This window comes from Gobio gobio (genome assembly GCF_949357685.1).
Source record: "Gobio gobio genome assembly, chromosome: 11".
NCBI classification, from domain to species: Eukaryota; Metazoa; Chordata; class Actinopteri; order Cypriniformes; family Gobionidae; genus Gobio; species Gobio gobio.
The window spans coordinates 55,127,541-55,150,161 of NC_137104.1; the positions used below are offsets into that span (position 1 = coordinate 55,127,541).

The 22,621-nt window shown below is 38.5% G+C and overlaps 2 protein-coding genes and 1 long non-coding RNA gene across 3 annotated transcripts; 1 reads left to right on the top strand and 2 right to left on the bottom strand.

Annotated features, from left to right (window-relative positions):
* Positions 1-358: 358 nt before the first annotated feature.
* LOC307133805 lies at positions 359-6,210 on the bottom strand. Its single transcript, XR_013817493.1, has 3 exons — positions 5,754-6,210; positions 4,378-5,084; positions 359-534 (listed from the first exon to the last, which is right to left on the bottom strand). It is a non-coding gene; the product is annotated as an uncharacterized lncRNA (long non-coding RNA).
* On the top strand, positions 2,386-11,218 carry LOC307133804 (uncharacterized protein). Its single transcript, XM_079829091.1, has 6 exons — positions 2,386-2,550; positions 7,713-7,768; positions 8,155-8,442; positions 8,773-9,018; positions 9,111-9,170; positions 9,260-11,218. Coding segments are annotated over exons 1-6 (915 nt in total). The 5' UTR covers positions 2,386-2,548; the 3' UTR covers positions 9,523-11,218.
* A 3,909-nt stretch (positions 11,219-15,127) lies between these two features.
* Positions 15,128-21,051, bottom strand: LOC307133523 (uncharacterized protein; the record flags this gene model as incomplete). The annotated part of the gene is made up of 8 exons (XM_079828603.1): positions 15,128-16,269; positions 16,359-16,418; positions 16,511-16,756; positions 17,042-17,329; positions 17,728-17,822; positions 20,668-20,684; positions 20,836-20,940; positions 21,022-21,051. 8 exons carry the CDS (start codon positions 21,049-21,051, stop codon positions 16,046-16,048), a joined length of 1,065 nt encoding a protein of 354 aa, XP_079684729.1. The 3' UTR covers positions 15,128-16,045.
* Positions 21,052-22,621: the final 1,570 nt, after the last annotated feature.

A 22,621-nucleotide genomic window follows, 5' to 3' on the forward strand; every position in this document is an offset into this window, starting at 1 on the left:
GCAATGTTTATTGCTGATTGAGATTTGCTTTAGTGTTTGCTCTCTTTGTTTTATAATGTGTATTTTGCTTTTACTGGTGTTAAGTAAAAATCTTTATTTACATTTATCTGTTTTGTTATTTTGTAATAAACCCCTATTAGGTTACATGTGGGCCTCCATTCTCATATATTGTACAGTATATGATTTGGGTGGGGGGCCCACATCAATATTTTTTCAGGGGGCCCCAAATCCTCTAGCCAATCGGGCCTCACCTACTCTGGGCCTGACTGCTATGTCTGAGGTAAACCACACTCTTCCATTACCCTATTGTTACAGTTCGGCTCGTAACTGAAACAAAAAGGGCGATCACAACATAAATAAGGTTGCAAAGATATATATTTATTACATAGTTCTAGGGGAAACGTAATGAAATTAAATAAGAAAGACATTCAAACGCCGACTGGTCCAAACATGGCTACGAGGTAGACGGGACAAACGAGGATCTTATTGTGGTAGAGGTGTTCGAATCCCAAGGCACCTGCCACGAGCCCATACCTGCGAGATGCAAGACAAGATCAAAATCACGAACAACCCCCACCCCAACCCTCTGGTTAGTGAACAGGCATATTAAATACCCACAGCCCATCCAGCCCAGGTGTTCACAATCTCACAAATCACAGACAGACAGTGATGAACAACAATCAGAAAACAAAACACGGTAAGACCGTGACACTATGGACAAAGAAATGTATAAAAATATATATATAAAGTAAAAATACATAAATGTTTAAATAAATAAATGTAGAAATGAATAAATGTGCACAAAAAATAGAAAATAATAAATGTATTAATAAATAACAATAAATATATAAATAAATATGGAAGAATCAATATACATAGATAAGGAAATGCATGTATAAATAATTATTTATTTTTGTTTTGTTTTTTGCTTATATGTATATTTATTTATTTTTGCTCTTTTACATTTCTTTGTATATTTATTTAATTTTAATTTTGTTAGCTTTGGGATTCCATATTTGGAAGTGAAGGACATAATTTAATGGAAAAAGTAAAGTAACACATCTACATATGTTTGATTTTAGATAAATTCGAAGATAACTCAAATTCTCAGCTTTGTGGTAAATTGATATATATATATATATATATATATATATATATATATATATATATAATATATGTGTGTGTGTGTGTGTGTGTGCAGTGCACACTTAATACGCAGCTGCTATTGTGTCAAGGGCTGGTGGTGAGTAACAGTGAAAGTTACCACATTTCAGCATTGCTGATAAGCATATCATGCCAGTGATACTCGCATCTTACAGTGTTGCTATTTATTTTCAAAGAATTGCATCTCAATATTAATATCACTTACTGTCATCTAAATCACAAACTAAATATACTAAGCAGCTGATACTTGATTTAAATAGCTTAAAGCGGCCTAAATGGCCATTGACTGTTTATAATTTTTTTTTTTTTATGGTATTTTTGAAGTTTGTATGATGTGGGTATGTGTTTGGGGATAGGAGGTGAGTGTTTAAAAATGTTAATTAGTAGATAAGTTAATGCAAAGTATTATTTATCAATTTTGTGCTAAGAATTCTTGTTAACAGTAACTGCACATACAAACTCCTTTCATCCATTTAATGTTAAAGGTTTTTTTAAATAGAAATTGTGAAAAGTATGTAATTGCCTTTTATGTAGCCATGGCATGTTTCTATTTCATCTGTTTTTAAAATTACTATACTTAATTTACTATATTTTTTTTAGCTTTGTGTGACCAAACAGCTAAAGCTATATTAAAGAATGAAGAATCGATTAAAAATTTGAAAAGGAATGTTTTTTTTTCTTTCTTTTAAAAAAAACTTTTTCTTTTGTTTGAAGATGTTTGTTCCATAGTACATGTGTAGTTTCCTCACTGTTAAGCTCATTTTGTGTGTATGTGTGTGTAGTTTAGGTTTGACTAAAATCGTATTTATTTTGGACACTCGTTAACACTAGCAACTGCACAGAAAAGGCACTTCTTTTTTTGTGCAATATTTTCATTCATCTTACGCACCTTTTTAATGTTTTTTATAAGTTGTAAATTCTGTGTAACCTATAAAAACATTAAAAAGGTGCGTAAGATGAATGAAAATATTGCAAATAAAGAAGTGCATTTTCTGTGCAGTTGCTAGTGTTAACGAGTGTCCAAAATAAATACGATTTTGAAAACATTTCACACAAATAAGTGGATAAATAGAAAATAAAAGGGATACTTTAATTTTAGTACACAAACGCGAGCAATCAGCGCTGTGACAAAAAAAAAAAAAAGCAGCGCTGTGACAGAGTTGACCAATGAAATCGAGTCATAGACGGGAGTAAATGCTACGGGGCGTGGTTTTGGCTAAGGGCGTGTTTGGGGGAAAAATGACGCGAGACAGAATCTCTCGACGCCTCGGTTGGTTCAAATATCCTAGAAGTGCTTCTATCACCCTCACTACTGTGTCTCCGTTCTTAAATCCGTGGAAATAAGAGCTAACCGACCTGAACATTAGACTGTAGAACTTTTACCATGTAAGTTTTCATATTTGTAAATATAACGTCAGTCTGTGTGTTTTGAGTTCTTCTATCAATAGTTGTGTCTGTTTGTGTAAAACTAAACCGGCTAGTGATGTTAAGGAGAGTCGGAGTTTATGCTGAATTAATCCGTGGATACGATGATGATGATGATGATGATGATGATGATGATGATGATGATGATGATGATGATGATGATTAGCTTATGTTTTAGTGTGGTTATTAATATAATTGTTGATATGTTGGTAACAGGAAAAATAACTTCTAAAACCTGTTGCTTGTGTAGTTGTGATTTTGTGTTTGACAGAACATTTTGAACACTGAAATCATTGTAAAACCAAAGTTTTGTTTCCTAATGTATTAAAAAAGGCACCAGTCGACCGCGAGAGTAAATTGCACTCTGGTTTTCCCTCTCGCTCTTCACCGTTCCCATTTATCAGACCTCAAATAGCCTACATAAAATATTACCCTTCATAGACATAGTATTTCTTGAGTACAGAAAACGCTGTTCTTATTTTAAGAAACAGTTCTTTATTTACCCTTACAATATTACAATCAGCTCTGCGTTGTGCTGCGGGTACCATCTTCCTGCAGCCTTTTAATTTCGCTGTTAAAATGTCGCCTTGTTATACTTTACTTTCGGTTTGATATGCTTTCACCTGGCTCCTCAAACGAACAACGCGCTCGCCGTTGTGCTAACGTTATTCTTTGAAACGACAGAAGGCGACTCGGAGTAATTGTTTTATAAACCATCGGGAAAAAGCGTCGAGAAGAAGTGGGCTAATGTTCTCAGGTGATGATATTTTAGCACGCTTCACCAAAAAAACACGCTACAAAATAATTGTGTAAAACTCAGTAAACCTTAATATTACTTGTGACATGAGAACAAAATATATGCACACATGTACTAAATTAACGATCTCTTAAATATTTCCTAATTTGACGTAACATTTTCATTTCGTTTCGTGATTTTTATTTATTTTTTTAAACATGGATCTTTATTTAAAAGGGCGTATTTCTGCTTTTGTAGACTCATTTTGTAAATACCTAATGTGTATGTGCAAACCTGTGTATTTCTTTTATTTTTATTTTTTTACTTTTTATTTTGGGGTTTTTTTTTATGGACCCACTCACTCGTTTACATACCCTGATAAACACTGATTAAACGCGTTAGAAGCTTTATTTTCACTTTTCTAATATTTTCTTAATTTTCATTGAAAACAAATGCCTTTCCGATCTGATATGTGATGGAGGATCAGAGCGAGTTCGGTAAAAGGCCGATTCGAACGTCTGGTTAATTTGCCTCATATCTTGCTGTCATGCGTCTTACCCCTACACTATTTTTGCTAGGAAGATTTAAAGTTTTCCGTAGTTTTGTCTGCTTCAACCATACGTTTAGTAAACAAGCAATTTACATTAAGTACAAATATATTGGCATCTACTCCATTTTTCTGTGAAAGGAACCACCCACATTTTTTTTGCTTCTGACGCCCATGCAATAGTATGAATAGTAGCCTACTATAGTATAAAATATATACTATACTATATATATTTGATAATATAAAATATTAAGTCTTTATTTTTTAAATTAAATGCTTATGAGTTACTTTATTATTCATTATTATCCAAGTAAGTTCAGTGCCACACAAGTAAAGAGCTATAGGGTTAACTTTAAGCTTGTTGGCTCGTTTTTGGAGTAGTGGAGTAATGGAGATGGAGAATGGGGGTTCATGGTGCGAATCGGACAGCGGTAAGGTAATTCATTCAGAACGCGACTTTCACAGTGGGTTGAGAGTACACAGCACAGTCTGTTGAGCAAATTACCGTATAGACCCGAGGAGAAGCTCTGGCAATCTTTTACTGTCTATAAGGCAATGGGGACGTGGAGGCATAAACGCAGATAGAGATGTTGCAGATCCTGCTTCCATCTGCTGCCATCTCAACACAGCTGTGCTTCTGTGGCTTTATATTGATGAAGCAGTGGACCACCGTGAACACCTTCTCCTGTCCAGCCGTCCATCATGTCCCTCCATCATGTCCCTCCATCATGTCCCTCCTGAACCCCACAACCCTGAAGCAAGAGTGAGAACATGTGCGGGACAATCTCTGACTGCTGATGTCTGCTCCAAACATCCGTGTGCCTGCTCTCCATCAGCATGACTACTGAAAACGCTTTACAATTCATGCTGTCAGCATCCCATTTCTTGCCATATTTAATGTAATATTTTTACAATTACATGCTATTTGTATTGTAGCTTTATGACTTTTGTGGTGTAGTGGGCTAAACACTGAACTGATAAGCAGAAGGTTTCCTTGAGCAAGGCTCAACCACAGGAGCTCTGCAGCAAATGCACAGACATCAAGAATCAGAAAAGTGCTGAAATAACTCTGTTTGAAATTAAAATAAAATACAACTTAAGATTTAAATTGCTGTTTTATTCGTTTCTGTAGTATACTCAAAGCCTTTGATGACAGCCTTTCATCAGCCTCTCTCCAGTCTCCACCAGATAAACACACGTGCTCTTCTGCCCCTGTAACATCAGACAACATTCATCTTACCTGGATCTTAAACAACACCTTGATAAAAGCATAAAAGTTTATGTGCTCAATACTACATTTAAATTTTGAGGTAGTTGCTGATGTGTTAATGTTCCTCAATTCATCAACAGTACTAATGGACAAATAAAAAAGATAACTTATGTTTAGTTACTTTATGTAGATCTATTAACATTACTGACGTTCATGTAAAGTAAGCAGTGTTGACAACAGTGAACTCTACATTATAGCACACACACATCACTCTGATCAGATGTCTATTTCATGCTGTGATGTCATCTGCAATACTTATCGAAAATGTCCCGTCAAATGTTAAACGCACATTTAGGAAACGTCTATATTGCATATGGTTAAGAGTGCATTCACACCTTTTCTTTAAACAAACGTTTATCGGGTTCTTGTACACAGTTAAAGTAATGCTTTCAAGAAAACGATGATTAACAAATCTTCAGAAGTATGTGTGCTTAATGAAGCATGACTGGTGCGTTAACTATATGAAAATGAAATGTTTTACAGCTATTTAATACCTTTAATATATCAATATTTAATATATATTAATGTCTTAAAACCAACAGTTTCCTCGTCAGTTGTTAAATATGTGAAATTTAAATACAATTAACAGCGGTTCAGTTTGTTGTACTTACACTTGAAAACAGCTGCGTCTCCGTCCTCCGACATGTTGGAAAATGATGATTCCCCGTGGCCTCATGGGATATTAAAGTGTCCATCGGATGCACACTTCAGAATCTGGGCGGACGCAGTAGGCCATCCGGGGATTTCTCGCCTATACTGTTTTATAAATACTGAGGTTTCGGACATACTACTCCATTCACGTACTGTTTTCTCCTACTATATATTAGGTATGTAGGCATATTCGGACGCAATTTAAGTACACGCGTGTCCGAATCTCGCGAGAATTAGTTCATCCGCCCGGAAATTCTCACCTACTCTTTTATGAATACTGAGGATTCGGACATACTATTCGCTCGCCTACTGCTTTTTACATACTATATAGTAGGGAAGTATGCGGTTTCGAACGCAGCCTCTCTCTCTCTCTGCAAGATTCGGTGATTCAGATTTTATGTTGCACAACTACTAGAAGACTTACAACTGTCGGACAGGCTGATCACGTCACATCTACGTCCTCAAGCTCAGTCTGAGGCTGCAGTTCATCAGCCATCAGGAAGTGATGCTTCTGTAACACTTCTACCTGACTTCAATTCTCCCCGTTGAAGTCTATGGAGTCGCTCTGTCCATTTCTTTTACTGTCTATGGTACATCTACTGTACACTCGTTATTGCGGTGCATTGTGGGATTGAATGAATGCACTCAAAAACGTCCACTATTGTTTTGGCCACCACTACAAATGGATGTTCACTCAAATAGCGCCCGGCCTATTTAAGGGTATAGGGGGCGATTTTGAACACAGGACTACCAGCACATCCGGGAACTTAATTATCAATTTCATCAAAGCCCCTTTTTAGGGGAAAATAAACTAGACTTCCCATAGACTTCCATACAAAATAGCAGCACAAAACAACGTCCGTACACAGCCGGCAGGCGTGAAGAACTGAAGAAATCACTCAGATTAAACATGTCAAGTGATTATATGTCCAGCCTGCCGGCCATAGAGCGTGAAAGAAACATCCACACACTTCATTTGGTCAATTTAAAAACATGTCCCTTCATTCTCCCAGCGTCAAACTGGTGTAACAAGTGAAGGATTTTACTTCATTTTTGTAAGTAAACATTTTTAAAAGTAGCCTATATATTATGTCTTTATATTTAGAGTACTGAGAGCACTTTTCTGTCCAGCCATAGTTAACTAGCCTGACTTATCTTCTGATAGCATCATCCGTACTTCAGGATTCAGAAACAAAGTTAAATCATTCACTGGCTCCCCTGCTGACTCGATGAGGTGCGAGTAAATGTCCTCTGGACACTGGGTGGAGTTGCTACACCAGTTGAACGCTGGGAGAATGAAGAGACTTCATGAAGGATTACTTGACATGTTTATATTGGTGATTTCTTGCAGTATTTTGTTTGGTTTAATAATTAACATTACATTTGTGAGTGTAATCTCAGATTATTCTTATGATTACCAAAACTTGCCCACAGCCACTTCAAAACTGTTCACAAGCTTCTGGATTTGATTTTGGTTGTCATTTGTTGAAAAAAGTGATGTGTGTGTGTGTGTGTGTGTCTGTCCGCTGAGTGTGACCTTCTACAATTCTGAGTGCTTCAGTTACATTTACACTTCTCCAGCAAAGAAACAGATAGATCTCTGTCAGCTTGTTGAACACATTTGGACACATTTCCCCATATGATGGAGCAGCGGCGAGGAGAAACCTGACCTGAACATCTACACAATAGTTACAGTCAAAGCTGTGGGCAACAGGAAGTGGCACATCGAAGCGACTTCAGTGATTTTTCTCCTATATTTACCTGATTAAATGCATGTCGCCCATTATTCACTGTTTTCCTGAGGCCACTGTGTGGAAGATTAATGTTTAATTTACATTTAGTTTAACGTTTAAAATCCCCACTCAGCAAACCTGCTATAGTCCCTGTGTCTCATCACAGCTCTTGTGTTTCCTCATCAGGTCGAATCGTCCTCTTCCTCTTCTTCCTCTTCTTCTGCTGTTGGTCAGTTATTGCGGTCAGTATCATTTATGTTCATAGAAACAGTTTTTGATTTCCAGTGTCTAGAGTTATTCTTGTCGACTGTGTTTCTGTTCTGACATTTCCCATCATATTCCATAAATAACACACACTCACATCACTGGTTTATTCATTTATCAGTTTATTGATTAATAAATGATGTTCAGGAGATCAACATCTGACACAGATTTATACTACAGTCATCAACATGTCAAACATTAGTGATGTGACACTTCTAATATTGTTGGCTACTTCATTCATATTTAATCCAGTTCACTGACATAACTCTACAGAATATTATGATCACATTGAGGTGAGAAAATAGACAGAAATTCCACATTTATTTACTGTCATTTACTGAACATTTACTGTGTGTATTTGCAGGATCCGCCTCTAGATCTGTGTCAGGAATAAAGGGAGGAAACGCCATCCTGTCATGTGACTTTGAGGCCGGAGAGATTTATGATATTAGTTTTAATAGTCAGTCAGAAAACATTGATATTTGTCGGACTGAAGAGTGTAGGGGTCGAGTGTTTAAAGAAGGATCATGTGACATCATCATCAAGGATCTGAGACTGAGGGATGCTGGGAAATACTTCTTGCATGTCTATTACCGTAATGATCAGACGGAGCTGAAGCGACAAATCCTGGAGTACCAACTTCATATTCAGGGTAAAGTCAGAACAGATCAAAGCATCATCAGTGTGTGTGTTTCTGCATCTCCTTTAGTATTGCATTCAGAGACTCTGATAGACACTGATATTCAGATTGGATTGGGTTTCTCCAATGGCGGATTTTATCTCAATGATAAATGTTTAAATCTGATCAGCCAATCCTAAATCTGTGTGTGTGGTCTTGACTGATGGACACATTATAATAATGCTGAGTGTGTGTGTGTGGTCTTGACTGATGGACACATTATAATAATGCTGAGTGTGTGTGTGTGGTCTTGACTGATGGACACATTATAATAATGCTGAGTGTGTGTGTGTTTCTCCTCAGATGAGATCTCTGTGAACACAGGTGAGGAGCTGAAGCTGGATGTTCTGTGGACCAATGCTGATAAAGTGGAGACAAACTCCAGTGGAGAGTGGACAGAGGTGTGGACGAGAGGTCACGGGGTCAGCAGTGATCGACTGACCGACAGTGATGGGAATCTGACCATTAATGCGTTCACATCCACTGACACTGGAACATACAGAGTTCTGGATTATAGAGGAGAAATCCTGATCACACTCACACTCACAGGTCAGAGAACATCAGAGGAGGAGTGGGAATATTATCTTTAATCAGCAAACTAATATTAAACTGCATGACTGACCTTATAATATTCTGTACAGACTGGAAGGGAAATCTGAACGACACAGATGAAGACAAAACTGATGCCACTGAACATCTGCGTGAGTAAAGCTGGAGCATTGAGAGCTTTACAGAATTCATCAACAGTGAATTTAAAAACTCTCTTCCCTCTTTTCTCTTCCTCCTGTAGGTTATTGGATTCTGCCAGTGGGACTGACTTTGGTTCTGGTTCTGGTGGTTCTGGTTCTGGTGGTTCTGGTTCTGGCTGCTGTCGTGTTATACAAACGTTTTGCTAGAAGGGGAAACAGGCGACTGAGTTCAGGGGACACAGAAACATTGGGGGTCCATGACAGTGTCTGCCTGGGGCCTGTGGATCATGATTTAACTCTACAGGGCCTCAGACTCTACATCTGCATCCGCCCACTGTTCTCTCCTCCCTTTCAGAGCACATAGAGAAGCTACGGTGGCCCACACAGGACAAACATGTGGTCGTCTGAGACAGCAGAGAGTGACTAGCGCTCTGTACAGAAGTTTGTCCCTTTAGGGCTACTGTAGAAACATGATGGCACAAAATGGCGGCTTCACTGTAAGGGACCCGCGGTGTGTGTGGATAGAAACGGCTCATTCTAAGGTTGTCATTTGATCATTTGGGCTGCAGAACTACCTCAGGATCTGTTTAACTGGATATGAATTTAGTGTTTATGTAAAGCATATAGTATTTATATAAAATCTTAGCCTGACGTCGTCATACTCAATTCTAGTCAGAATATGAGTCCGATCTGCTCCGTTGGGCTGTGATTATGGGGCGTCTTTCAACCGAACCAGGAAAGACCTCAATTGGATAGACCTACAACCAATCAGAGCGACGCATAACGTTAGTTATCAAATATCAACAGAACTCAACTGACCTGTGTTGCCAAGTCCACGGGTTGAAGCGACCCCAATTATGTGATATAGGCTACAGAGCCAGGAATGCGATTTTTAGCTGCCAGCCCTGCCAAAATAACACATATTTTACCCCCCAAATGCCTTTTTTCCCGGAGAACCCCGCTGGAAAGCTATTGGGCTTGTTTTTGGCTAGTTTTGAGGAACGTTAGCAATTGGGCGGGTTTTGTTGTAAAAACTTGGCAACCCTGTCTGCACGCGAGCTGGAATAATTAGCCTAACGTTAGAAGAAAAAGATGAGTGTAAACGATATTTGCCGGTGTTGTAAAAAAAGAATTTAAGGATACACAGAATACTTACCAACACCATCATCATTTCTGAGAGAAATAGTGAAGGTGAACGCATATACGAACAAGTTCTCCGTTTAGGATTAGAACAAACTGAACCCAAGCGCCTTTGATGACGTGGATGATTACGTTACTGTTTATCATCTGCCCATCATCGTCTAAAGCCCGCCCTGATGATTTCATTGGTCCGAACAGTTTCTGTTCGGGCATAATTACTTCTCTACTGATCAAGTCCAGACCGAACTGCCCGAGTAAAAATGTTGTGGGCGGGGCTAAATTCGGCTGGCATCCAGGCTAATAAAATCTGGCTTTACCAGAGGAATTATTGTTTTTAATCCATCATCTGATGAGTGTGTGTGTACATATGTATATTTTGTACAGTCTTCTATGTAAATGTTTAAATAATGTATTAATATTGTGTTTGTCAGTTTAATAGCTCATCTGCACTGTTCTTTGTTAATCTGCAGATATTGTGAAAAACTGAACAAATGAAACTACTTTTGTAAGAAAGATTTTTGTTGGCATGTATTTTTGTGTTAATGAAATATTTTACTATTTTTGCTATATTCAGAAAATAATGGGTTTGTAATATATACAATGAAATGTAAAGAGGATGTTTAAATAGTTTACATCTCTCTAAAAATCATGTGGATCCGTATGTGGAGCTAAACAGAGGAGAAGCACAATGTGTAGTGTCTCTCATCATTACTGAATCCTCTGAGAATCTACATCAGCTCAATCTGCATTAGAAGGACCAGTAGAGGGCAATAAAGTCCAGTCAGACTCCACCGTTATATCCCAGACTCTCCTGAGGGATGATGTTTTCTGTCTTTGTTTTTGCTTCAATCTTGCCAAAGTTTAGACACACAGAATGTCAGAGCCATGCAGAACTTGTGCAATAAAAGCGTAAATGCTTTAAATATAACACTTGTGTGTTTTTGTGTTATTACACCAATAGTTGTGTTTGTTTGTGGAAAAGGAAATGAGTCAGATCATTATGATGACGGTGTTTATTAATGTTATTATTAATTGTTCTGATCACTCACTGTAATGGACTGATTTCTACATTGATTAGAGGATTGTTTGGAGGTTATTGAATGTCTTCATCTTTCTGTTTGTGTGCACTGGGCATTCGGTTTGACCGATCATGTCGAGTCCAATGATTACACTGAAATCTATAATAAGACAAATATTCATAATTTGATCTTTCTTATTGGACATTTTTATCATGTAAGATTAGGGCTGGGCGATATGGCTGAAAACTGTATCACGATAAGTGTTTCATATCGATAATTATTGATATTTGTTATGACCTATTTAAAATAAGGACCAGGAGAAAAATATTTTACATTTAAACATTTTTATTGTAAACATAACCTTCCTCTGATTATAATCCCCTCCGTTATAAAGGCAGAAATGTCAACACAAGCATAGAAAACACTCAAATAATTACAATATAAACACGTCTAAAATCACAATGAACACTTCACACTGATCTCTCACATTAAGATGCAGAGCCTCTGTTATTTCTGTCTAACTATTAGCGTTTAGATGCTTTATCATAAGGCACTGATGCAGAGTAACATTACCTCTCCATGTAAAGGGAGTGCAGAATTATTAGGCACGTTGATTTTCTGATCATATATTTTTTCCAGGCACATTTGACCAATTCCAAACCACAGTAATCCTAACAACTACTATTGATTTAGCATTTAATAATGTATAAGTGATATATAATTGTTCATGAAGATTGGAAATGAAAATCACCTTATATTCAGGTGTGCAGAATTATTAGGCATGTTTTCTTTTACAGATAAATTGAGCCAAAAAAGAGATTTAACTCAGACTGAAAAGTCAAAAAGTATTAAATGCCCATGAGAAGGATGCAATACTAATGCAATACTAGACATTGCAGTTAAGGCGTGACCATTGGACAGTGAAATGCTCGTTGGGTCAGCAGGGTCAGACAAAAACAGGTGGTGAAGAAAAGACACCTGTAAACTGCAAAAGAATGAAGAATTAAGGTGAAGAATTAAGGGTGAAACCATCAGGAAGCCTTTAGTCTCCAGCGCCACCATTTTCCAGAGCTGAACCTACCTGGAGTCTCCAGAAGTGAAGGTGTCAGGATCTCAGAGACTTCAGTTAGGTAAAGAATCCTAAAAAATGACCCCCACTAGATAAGAATCACAAGCTGAAGTGTTGTAAAATACATGAAGAAGGTTTTTTTATAGGCTTTATGGACAGATAGGTTGAGAATGACTCTTGAAGGACCAGCACCACATCCTCTAGTTCCACTGTTTGAAGAATTCATCTTCCAGAATCTGGCAGTACGTTTTGGGAGTTCATTTTAGTCCATCTCTGCAAAACGGACTTCAGGATGGACTAAAATGAACTCCCAAAACGTACTGCCAGATTCTGGAAGATGAATTCTTGATTCTCGTTTTTATAAGCTGTTGACCCAAAAAACAAGCGTTTAAGGACAAAAAAGTGGATTCAGGCCATTGAGGCTACAGGTTATATTACACTGAGAACTACGACGACTAGAGAGGAACGTAATCAACGACAGGAAATATCATATATTAAACGGACATTTGGATATTTGACTTAACAGTTACTTTACTAGTTACTTGAAAAGCATAATTTTGTATTTGTTGGTTCTTAGTTATTGCATTGATAATATGAGCTCATCATGTATGACAGTTGCCAAAGTGAGATATGAGCCACAAAATGACCAGATCCTGCCATGAGCTATAGGAGACATATCTTGTATGTATAGGGCTTATATGTGGATATAAAGAAGCAATACAGGAGACCTATATGGCCTGTATATGCACCTGAAAAATTAAGTAAATCCAACGTATCATTTTTTTGAGTGTAGATGTGAACTTTGAATTGGAACAGGACTTGGGCAGAGATTGATGACGAGGACAGACAAGAACAGACAAGAACACATACTGAGAAACGGACTTTGTCCCATTACATTTCACAAAGAGTTGGGTTTATGAGCTACTGCATCCATCCACCTGGGGGCGACCGGGACAGGACTGCATTTCTAGGAACTTAGCCATTATTTAGTTGTTTAATTGATTAAATGTAATGTATATATATCCTTACCAACCCCTAGCCCTAAACCTACCCGTTGGTAACCCTAACCCTGTTGAAATATTTAAGGCGCTGTCACAAAAATAACTAGGGTCCTATAGAAATGCAGTCCTGAAACTGTGGCGGTCCTAGTGCAGCCTCCAGGTTTGCTTGATTTGGCCGTGGTGATCAGAGTAACGTTCAGGTGAATAGTTTCAATAGTCCTCATCTTCCCTCTCCAGTGCTAATCATTGCAGACATCAGTATCAGAGCCATTTCAGACTGAAGATCTTCATCTTCTGAAACATCTGGAGGAAAACATGAAGCCTTTGACATTATTAAGATAAAAACATCTGTTCTTTGAGATTAAAATGATCAGCTATGTTAAAGCGTGGAGTAGATTGATTTCCCACTCGACGTGATCTGAATTATCCTGCACAAAAAACCTCCATTGTGTCTGTCGGCCGTTTGTGCGGATCAAACAGGTTTCAATGCAATGCAGAGAGAAAGTGTTTCACTTCCTTTCCTCACTATAAAGCTCACACACACTGGAAGAACAGAAGAAGAAAAAGATGCTGTCTTAAAATTAAGTCATTATTAAACTAAATTGCATTAAGCTGTCTTAAAAATGAGATGAATCTTGTATAACTTAAGTTACAAATTGCTTAACTTATTTTGATGAGTTAAAGCAATGTAAAAACATGTCATAACTTATATCCTTATTTTACAGTCTTGCCAACTTGAGAAAATTCTCTAGTAATAAATGTCTATGTGCAGTATTTCATAGGGGGAAAAACAGGCCGAACAAATATCTGATCTAACGGCAATTTTAATTATTTCATTAAATTATAAAAAAAATTGTCAATAGAGAAATATCATTATAATCCTATTGAACTGTAAAAATAATTGCATTGTCGCTGTGCAATTACAGCTTATTGTAAAGAAAATTAGTAATGGACACATTTAAATATATAAATATCTCAGACATACAGCATTTCACATTAATTCTTCACAGTTTAAAAAAATTATAATAAGAAGAAAACTGCATGTAAAAAGTGCAACCTGTCTGAATCGAGAATCAAGGAAAGGCATCAAACATTGGGAATTGAATATTAAACAGTTTAGTCCACTTTATAAAGCTCCTCTGGTCTGAGAAAGTCTGTTTAGTTTATGTTGAGCTGATCTGAGGTCAGATGTGATGTCGTATGTGTTTCACGAGATGAGAAAGCAGCATATAAAGTGTCAGAGTGCATTCTGGGAAGGCAGAGAGAGACATTAGACATGTAGTTTACAGCAAACTCCTGACAGATACAGTCACACATCACAATAACATTTATGATTTGTTTAGTGGAAAAATATTACAGATCTGACCACAATACAGCCGACTCTAAACCTTCAGTTTCAATTTGATTTAAAGATTTAACACAAGTGGATCTTACATGATAAAAATGTCCAGTAAGAAAGATCAAATTATGAATATTTGTCTTATGATAGATTTCAGTGTAATCATTGGACTCGACATGATCGGTCAAACCGAATGCCCAGTGCACACAAACAGAAAGATGAAGACATTCAATAACCTCCAAACAATCCTCTAATCAATGTAGAAATCAGTCCATTACAGTGAGTGATCAGAACAATTAATAATAACATTAATAAACACCAGCATCATAATGATTTGACTCATTTCCTTTTCCACAAACAAACACAACTATTGGTGTAATAACACAAAAACACACTAGCGTTATATTTAAAGCATTTACGCTTTTATTGCACAAGTTCTGCATGGCTCTTACATTCTGTGTGTCTAAACTTTGCAAGATTGAAGCAAAAACAAAGACAGAAATCATCATCCCTCAGGAGAGTCTGGGATATAACGGTGGAGTCTGACTGGCCTTTATTGCCCTCTACTGGTAAACCATGAACACTTCATAGACAAAAACTATATACATACATTATTTAAACATTAACATAGAAGACTGTACAAAATATACCTGTGTACACACACACACACACACACACACACTGATTGTCTTACACAGTTTGACACACACACACACACACACACACACACACACACACACACACACACACACACACACACTCTCAGTCATCAGATGATGGATTAAATAGAAACAATAATTCCTCTGGTAAGGCCAGTCCAGATTGTATATAAATACTATATGCTTTACATAAACACTAAATTCATATCCAGTTAAACAGATCCTGAGGTAGTTCTGCAGCCCAAATGATCAAATGCACTGAAAATTAAAACTATATTGCAGAAATATGTTGACCGATCTCTGCAGATCTGCTGGCTCATGTTTCTGTGTGTGTGTGTGTTCAGATCGACTGTCTGCAGTGTGTGATCCTCAGTCATTTAAAGGTGCAGTGTGTAGTATTCATGAGGATCTATTGACAGAAATGCAATATAATATGCATAACTATGTTTTCAGACCTTACATAATGAACCGTTATGTGTTTATTACCTTAGAATGAGCCGTTTCTATCTACACACACCGCGGGTTCCTTACAGTGAAGCCGCCATTTTGTGCCGCCATGTTACTACGGTAGCCCTAAAGGGACAAACTTCACTACAAGCGCTAGTCACTCTCTGCTGTCTCAGACGACATCTTTGTCCTGTGTGGGCCACCGTAGCTTCTCTATGTGCTCCGAAAGGGAGGGGTGAGCTGTGGGCCCTGTAGAGTTAAATCATGATCCACAGGCCCTCGGCAGACACTGTCAGGGACCCCCAGTTTTTCTGTGTCCCCTGAACTCAGTCGCCCTTTTCCCCTTCTAGCAAAACGTTTGTATAACACGACAGCAGTCAGAACCAGAACCAGAACCATCAGAACCAGAACCAGAACCACAGTCAGAATCCAATAACCTACAGGAGGAAGAGAAAAGAGGGAAGAGAGTTTTTAAATTCACTGTTGATGAATTCTGTAAAGCTCTCAATGCTCCTGCTTTACTCACGCAGATGTTCAGTGGCATCAGTTTTGTCTTTATCTGTGTCCTTCAGATTTCCCTTCCAGTCTGTACAGAATATTATAAGGTCAGTCATGCAGTTTAATATTAATGTGCTGATTAAAGATAATATTCCCACTCCTCCTCTGATGTTCTCTGACCTGTGAGTGTGAGTGTGATCAGGATTTCTCCTCTATAATCCAGAACTCTGTATGTTCCAGTGTCAGTGGATGTGAACGCATTAATGGTCAGATTCCCATCACTGTCGGTCAGTCGATCACTGCTGACCCCGTGACCTCTCGTCCACACCTCTGTCCACTCTCCACTGGAGTTTGTCTCCACTTTATCAGCATTGATCAACAGAACATCCAGCTTCAGCTCCTCACCTGTGTTCACAGAGATCTCATCTGAGGAGAAACACACACACACTCAGCATTATTATAATGTGTCCATCAGTCAAAGCCACACACACACACTCAGCATTATTATAATGTGTCCATCAGTCAAGACCACACACACACACATTTAGGATTGGCTGATCAGATTTAAACATTTATCATTGAGATAAAATCCGCCATTGGAGAAACCCAATCCAATCTGAATATCAGTGTCTATCAGAGTCTCTGAATGCAATACTAAAGGAGATCCAGAAACACACACACTGATGATGCTTTGATCTGTTCTGACTTTACCCTGAATATGAAGCTGGTACTTTAGGATTTGTCGCTTCAGCTCCGTCTGATCATTACGGTAATAGACATGCAAGAAGTATTTCCCAGCATCCCTCAGTCTCAGATCCTTGATGATGATGTCACATGATCCTTCTTTAAACACTCGACCACTACAATCTTCAGTCCGACAAATATCAATAACTTCTGACCGACTATTAAAACTGATTTCCAAAATCTCTCCAGCCTCAAAGTCACATGACAGGATGACGTTTCCTCCCTTTATTCCTGACACAGATCTAGAGGCGGATCCTGCAAATACACACAGTAAATGTTCAGTAAATGTTCAGTAAATGACAGTAAAATAAATGTGGAATTTCTGTCTATTTTCTTAACTCAATGTGATCATAATATTCTGTAGAGTTATGTCAGTGAACTGGATTAAATATGAATGAAGTAGCCAACAATATTAGAAGTGTCACATCACTAATGTTTGACATGTTGATGACTGTAGTATAAATCTGTGTCAGATGTTGAACTCCTGAACATCATTTATTCATCAATAAACTGATAAATGAATAAACCAGTGATGTGAGTGTGTGTTATTTATGGAATATGATGGGAAATGTCAGAACAGAAACACAGTCGACTAGAATAACTCTAGACTCTGGAAATCAAAAACTGTTTCTATGAACATAAATGATACTGACCGTTATAACTGACCAACAGCAGCAGAGGAAGAAGAAGAAGAAGATGAGGAAGAAGATGAGGAAGAAGAGGAAGAAGAAGAAGAAGAAGATTCGACCTGATGAGGAAACACAAGAGCTGTGATGAGACACAGGGACTATAGCAGGTTTGCTGACTGGGGATTTTAAACGTTAAACTAAATGTAAATGAAACATTAATCTTCCACACAGTGGCCTCAGGAAAACAGTGAATAATGGGCGACATGCATTTAAATGCAGGTAAATATATTACTCGCACCTCATCGAGTCAGCAGGTGAGCCAGTGAATGATTTAACTTAGTTTCTGAATCCTGAAGTATGGATGATGCTATCAGAAGATAAGTCAGGCTAGTTAACTATGGCTGGACAGAAAAGTGCACTCAGTACTCTAAATATAAAGACATAATATATACATTTGAAGATGTTTACTTGCAAAAACGAAGTAAAATCATTCACTTGTTACACCAGTTAGACGCTATAGCCATTTAAAAAAAGGAATTAGTTTCATATTTAAGATTAAATATTATAATGTTATTTTTTAATGCCATGTTGATTGAGTGAACAGCATGAGATAGGACAAGTCCTAAGCACAATATTAATCTTCAATTTAATCCATTTTTTTTTTTACCTGAATTTAATAAATAAGAATCAAGCAGACAATAGCAGAGGCGATGGTTTAGAATACTCTCCAGTATATATTGAAGTAATTAAATGAATATAAATGTAAGCTTAGTCGACTAATGGCTTAAATTAAATTAATTAAAATGAATTCAATGAAAAAAAAGTTAGTCTTACTTAATACTTTCACATATTTTCGAACCAGCATGTCACAAAAAAGCCAAACCACCACAGAAAATTTAATCAAAAACGAAATTCAAAAATCAGCCAAAAATGTACAATTTAATGCGCAATGGATCTAAAAGAAAATCAAACAGGTAGTCTTATCAAACTGAATGATCTTAAAAGAAATGAGATGCCGGACTTGTAACAAAATAATAAAAGGGAGTTTTTCCTTTAACACTGGACTCTTCCTAGTAACACACAGGATTGTCATCTTATCTTAAAAAGCAGAAATTATTGGCTGCCGGGGTATGAACACGAACTGCTTAGCAAATGAGGTGAGAGTTGCACTTCTGCATTTCAGCCAGCAGAGCGTTGCAAGTCAGAGGATTGTTTGGCTACTATAAAGGGATCATTAATTTCACCAAGCGCATTCGCATTGTGCCCTCTGGCTCCGCCACTGACTGTGCGTTCACACCGCCGCCGGCGAGAGCGTCAAAGTGGCCGGAAGTCATTCATTCTCAATGAGCCCGGCGGCGAGCTCCGGCGATTTGGGCGTCGAGGAGAGTTGGGATCAGGTCAACTTTATGGTAATGAGCTACGACGCGCTTCGGCGGCAACCAATGGGAATGTAGAAGTGCTCCGCTTGAGATGATTGTAGAGTGCTGTAAACTTTGGTTCCTGTTGCATCTCTGTCTTAATCAAATAAAACACACGGACACACTTGCTGCGTCCCAATTCGCATACTATCCGTACTAAATAGTATTCGAAAAAAGAATTAGTATGGCCCAAATCTTAGTATGTTGAAAAAAGTATTCCAAAGATTCCCGGATGGTTTACTATTTCCGGTCAGAATCCGAAGTGCAGATCGATGCGCACTCTAACGGCTGATATTACCCACAACCCATTGCGAGATGGACGAGGATTCGATTAGAACTACAAACGCGGATAAAAAGTGTTTAAAAAACTACAAACATGACGGTTACGCGAGTCCGACGGTTAAGTGGAGAGGATTAGATAACGTGGTTTGAGTGAGCAATTATCAGTATTTAACCTGACGAAAAGATATTCAATATTATCCACATTATATTTCTCCTTCAGCAGCATTGAGAACTTTTGTAATGATACGTTTGGCCATTAACTTTGCTAACACTTGAGAGGAGTCTCTGCATTAAAGACCCACGAAAGGCAGATCATCGAGCGACTACATTTCTCTCCGATAAGGTAGGAAATTAAATTGAAAGTGGAGGATTTGAACTGTGATGATGATTGACAGGGCAGTTTAAACGGTGACGGGACGCACGTAACAGAGTCCGTTAAAGATGACGAAGTAGTGCGTCCCAAAGCTTGCATACTCTTCTGCTACACACTCAAAAGTATGTACTTTTTCTTCACAAAAAGAGTACATACTTTTAGGACGTAGTATAAGTAGGACGCAGCCACTCTTTTGATTCTCCACCTCCTTCCACTCTCTTCTTTTACTGAATGTTTTTACACTGAGTTTTCTCCTCAGGCCACAGCTCCCTCTAGTGACAACTGCTTGAAACAGAATCAGAATGAGCTTTATTGCCAGGTGTGCTTACACGCACGAGGAATTTGTTTTGGTTACAGAAGCTTCCAGTACACAATGTAAATTGACAAGACAAGAGACAAGTAACATAAAATTTTTTTTAAAAAATATGTAAGTTAAACACACAATGGTGGAAATGCAATGTGACAGAAGCGCTTCGGATGGAATAGAATATGTACAGATGTTTTATAAATATAGGTACTATATATAAGTTATAAGGTGCTATATGTGAAATGTCTGAGGTAAAGTATTGCACACATTTATTGCACAGTAGGGTGTATAATATGTATATACGGGTGCTCTAAGATCTACAGGTGTTTTAAATATACAAATTTACACATTTTTAAGGTGCTATATACGCAGAGTCTGACGGAAGTTGTTTATTGCACACATTTATTGCTCAAGGTGAACATTTAACTGTTCATGAGGTAGATGGCCTGAGGAAAGAAGCTTTTTCTATGTCTGGAAGTTTTTGTTCTCGGTGCTCTGTAGCGCCGACCAGACGGTAACAGTTCAAACATAGAGTGTCCTGGGTGTGAGGGGTCCAGAGTGATTTTGCGTGCCCTTTTACTCACCCTGGATGAGTACAGTTCTAGAAGTGTGGGAAGAGTAGTGCAAGTGATTCGCTCAGCAGTCCGGACTATTCGCTGTAGTCTTCGGAGGTCAGTTTTGGAGGCTGAGCCAAACCAGACGGTGATGGAAGTGCAGAGGATGGATTCTATGACAGCGGAGTAGAACTGTACGAGCAGCTCCTGTGGCAGGTTGAACGTCCTCAGCTGTCGGAGGAAGTAAAGTCTCTGCTGGGCTTTTTTCACAATAGAGTCAATGTGCGCGTCCCACTTCAGATCCTGAGAGATGGTGGTGCCCAGGAACCTGAATGACTCTACTGCAGCCACAGTGCTGTTCATGATGGTGAGTGGGGGGAGTACAGGGGGGTTTCTCCTAAAGTCCACTATCATCTCCACTGTTTTGAGCATGTTCAGCTCCAACAACGCCAGTAATAGTGATACATTACAGTTCCGACCACATTAGTTCCCAAGCAAAATAGAGGAGGTTGATCACTGCTGGTGCGGCGGTGGCAGGGCGGCCAGAGCGAAGTTTGACTCGCCGGAGGCGGTGTGAACCTTACGGTCTATGGTGTGAACGCAGTAAGTTACATGTAAACCGAAAGTACATGTGCACGGCGGCTCCGCCAGAATCTCTCCGCTTAAAGAGATATGGATGAAGTGAATATTTACAATACATTAGGAAACAATTTGGTTTTATAATGATTCCAGTGTTCAAAATGTTCTGTCAAACACAAAGTCCCAATTACACAAGCAACAGGTTTTAGAAGTTATTTTTCCTGTTACCGCAACATATCAATAATTACATTAATAACCACACTAAAAACATAATCATCATCAATGTCATCATCATCATCACTGTCATCATCATCATCATCACTGTCATCATCATCATCATCACTGTCATCATCGTATCGAATCGCATAGTAAGAACTCAAAACACACACACACTAGCGTTATATTGACAAATATGAAAACTTACATGGTAAAAGTTCTGCAGTGTGTTCAGGTCGGCTATAGCACTTATTTCCATGGGTTTCAGACACACAGCACTAGTGAGGAAAAGCAGCAAACGATTCACTGGATGCTCTTTAGAGCCCCGTAGACCAATCAGCCCGTGAGACCTGAGTACCCCCGCCCGGGTGATAGGGGAAGGACCGCCTTTTTTGCTAGGAGGACTCTCCTCTGATTGGTTATTTGATGACCAATGTGAAAGTTGTCATCCCATGTGGCCGTGATTGTAGACGAAAATGGGAGGTACCTTCAACCGGTAAAGCCTGCAATTCAGATGACTCGACTCCGCTGTTTACAGTTGGTATCACGTGTCTGTGTATGTATGAAAATATTATTATTATATCATATCTGACAGTTGCCACCTCAAAGGCCCAATGGCTTCTCTCTTGAAATGTGTCCTGTGTTTGGTTTCCTACCCCATCATGTCCATAATGAGCCGTTAGTGTCTGGGTTGAGGCTTGCGGTAAATAATGGCGCAAACACCAGTAAATTGACCAGCGCAAGCCTAATGTTGCTGCTGCGGCTGGTCGAGCTGATGTTTGGCCTTTGTTTCTGTTTGATATAATTGTAGATAAATCTATTCAAATACTGATATGTCTGATTCGCTCGTGTCTTTGGTCATTCACACTGTGTGATTGTCTCTCGCGTGAACAAGCACTGATTCGCCTATGATTTCGGGCATTTGTCTAGCCTGGCTCCGCCCTCCTGCGTACTTCCTTTTCCTTCAGTTCTCCGTCTGGGATTCTCTGGTTTTCTCCGGTCAAATTTAAACCGGTCCAATCAGCGAACAGAGGCTGAGAACCATGACGATGATGTCATGCCAAGTGAGTTTTTAGGGTTTTTTAACCCTAAAACAATGATACAACAATGAATAGTAAGTTCTGTCGTATTATTCAATGCATGGGCGTCGGAACCATTGTGTGTGTGCGGGACAAGACCCACCCACTTT

What these genes read in the sequence shown, in the direction of transcription:
- LOC307133804 (XM_079829091.1), top strand. An exon ending in GCTGTTGGTCAGTTATTGCG is followed by an intron (nt 7,769 to 8,154) that starts GTCAGTATCATT and finishes GTGTATTTGCAG; the next exon opens with GATCCGCCTCTAGATCTGTG. An exon ending in TGATGCCACTGAACATCTGC is followed by an intron (nt 9,171 to 9,259) that starts GTGAGTAAAGCT and finishes TTCCTCCTGTAG; the next exon opens with GTTATTGGATTCTGCCAGTG.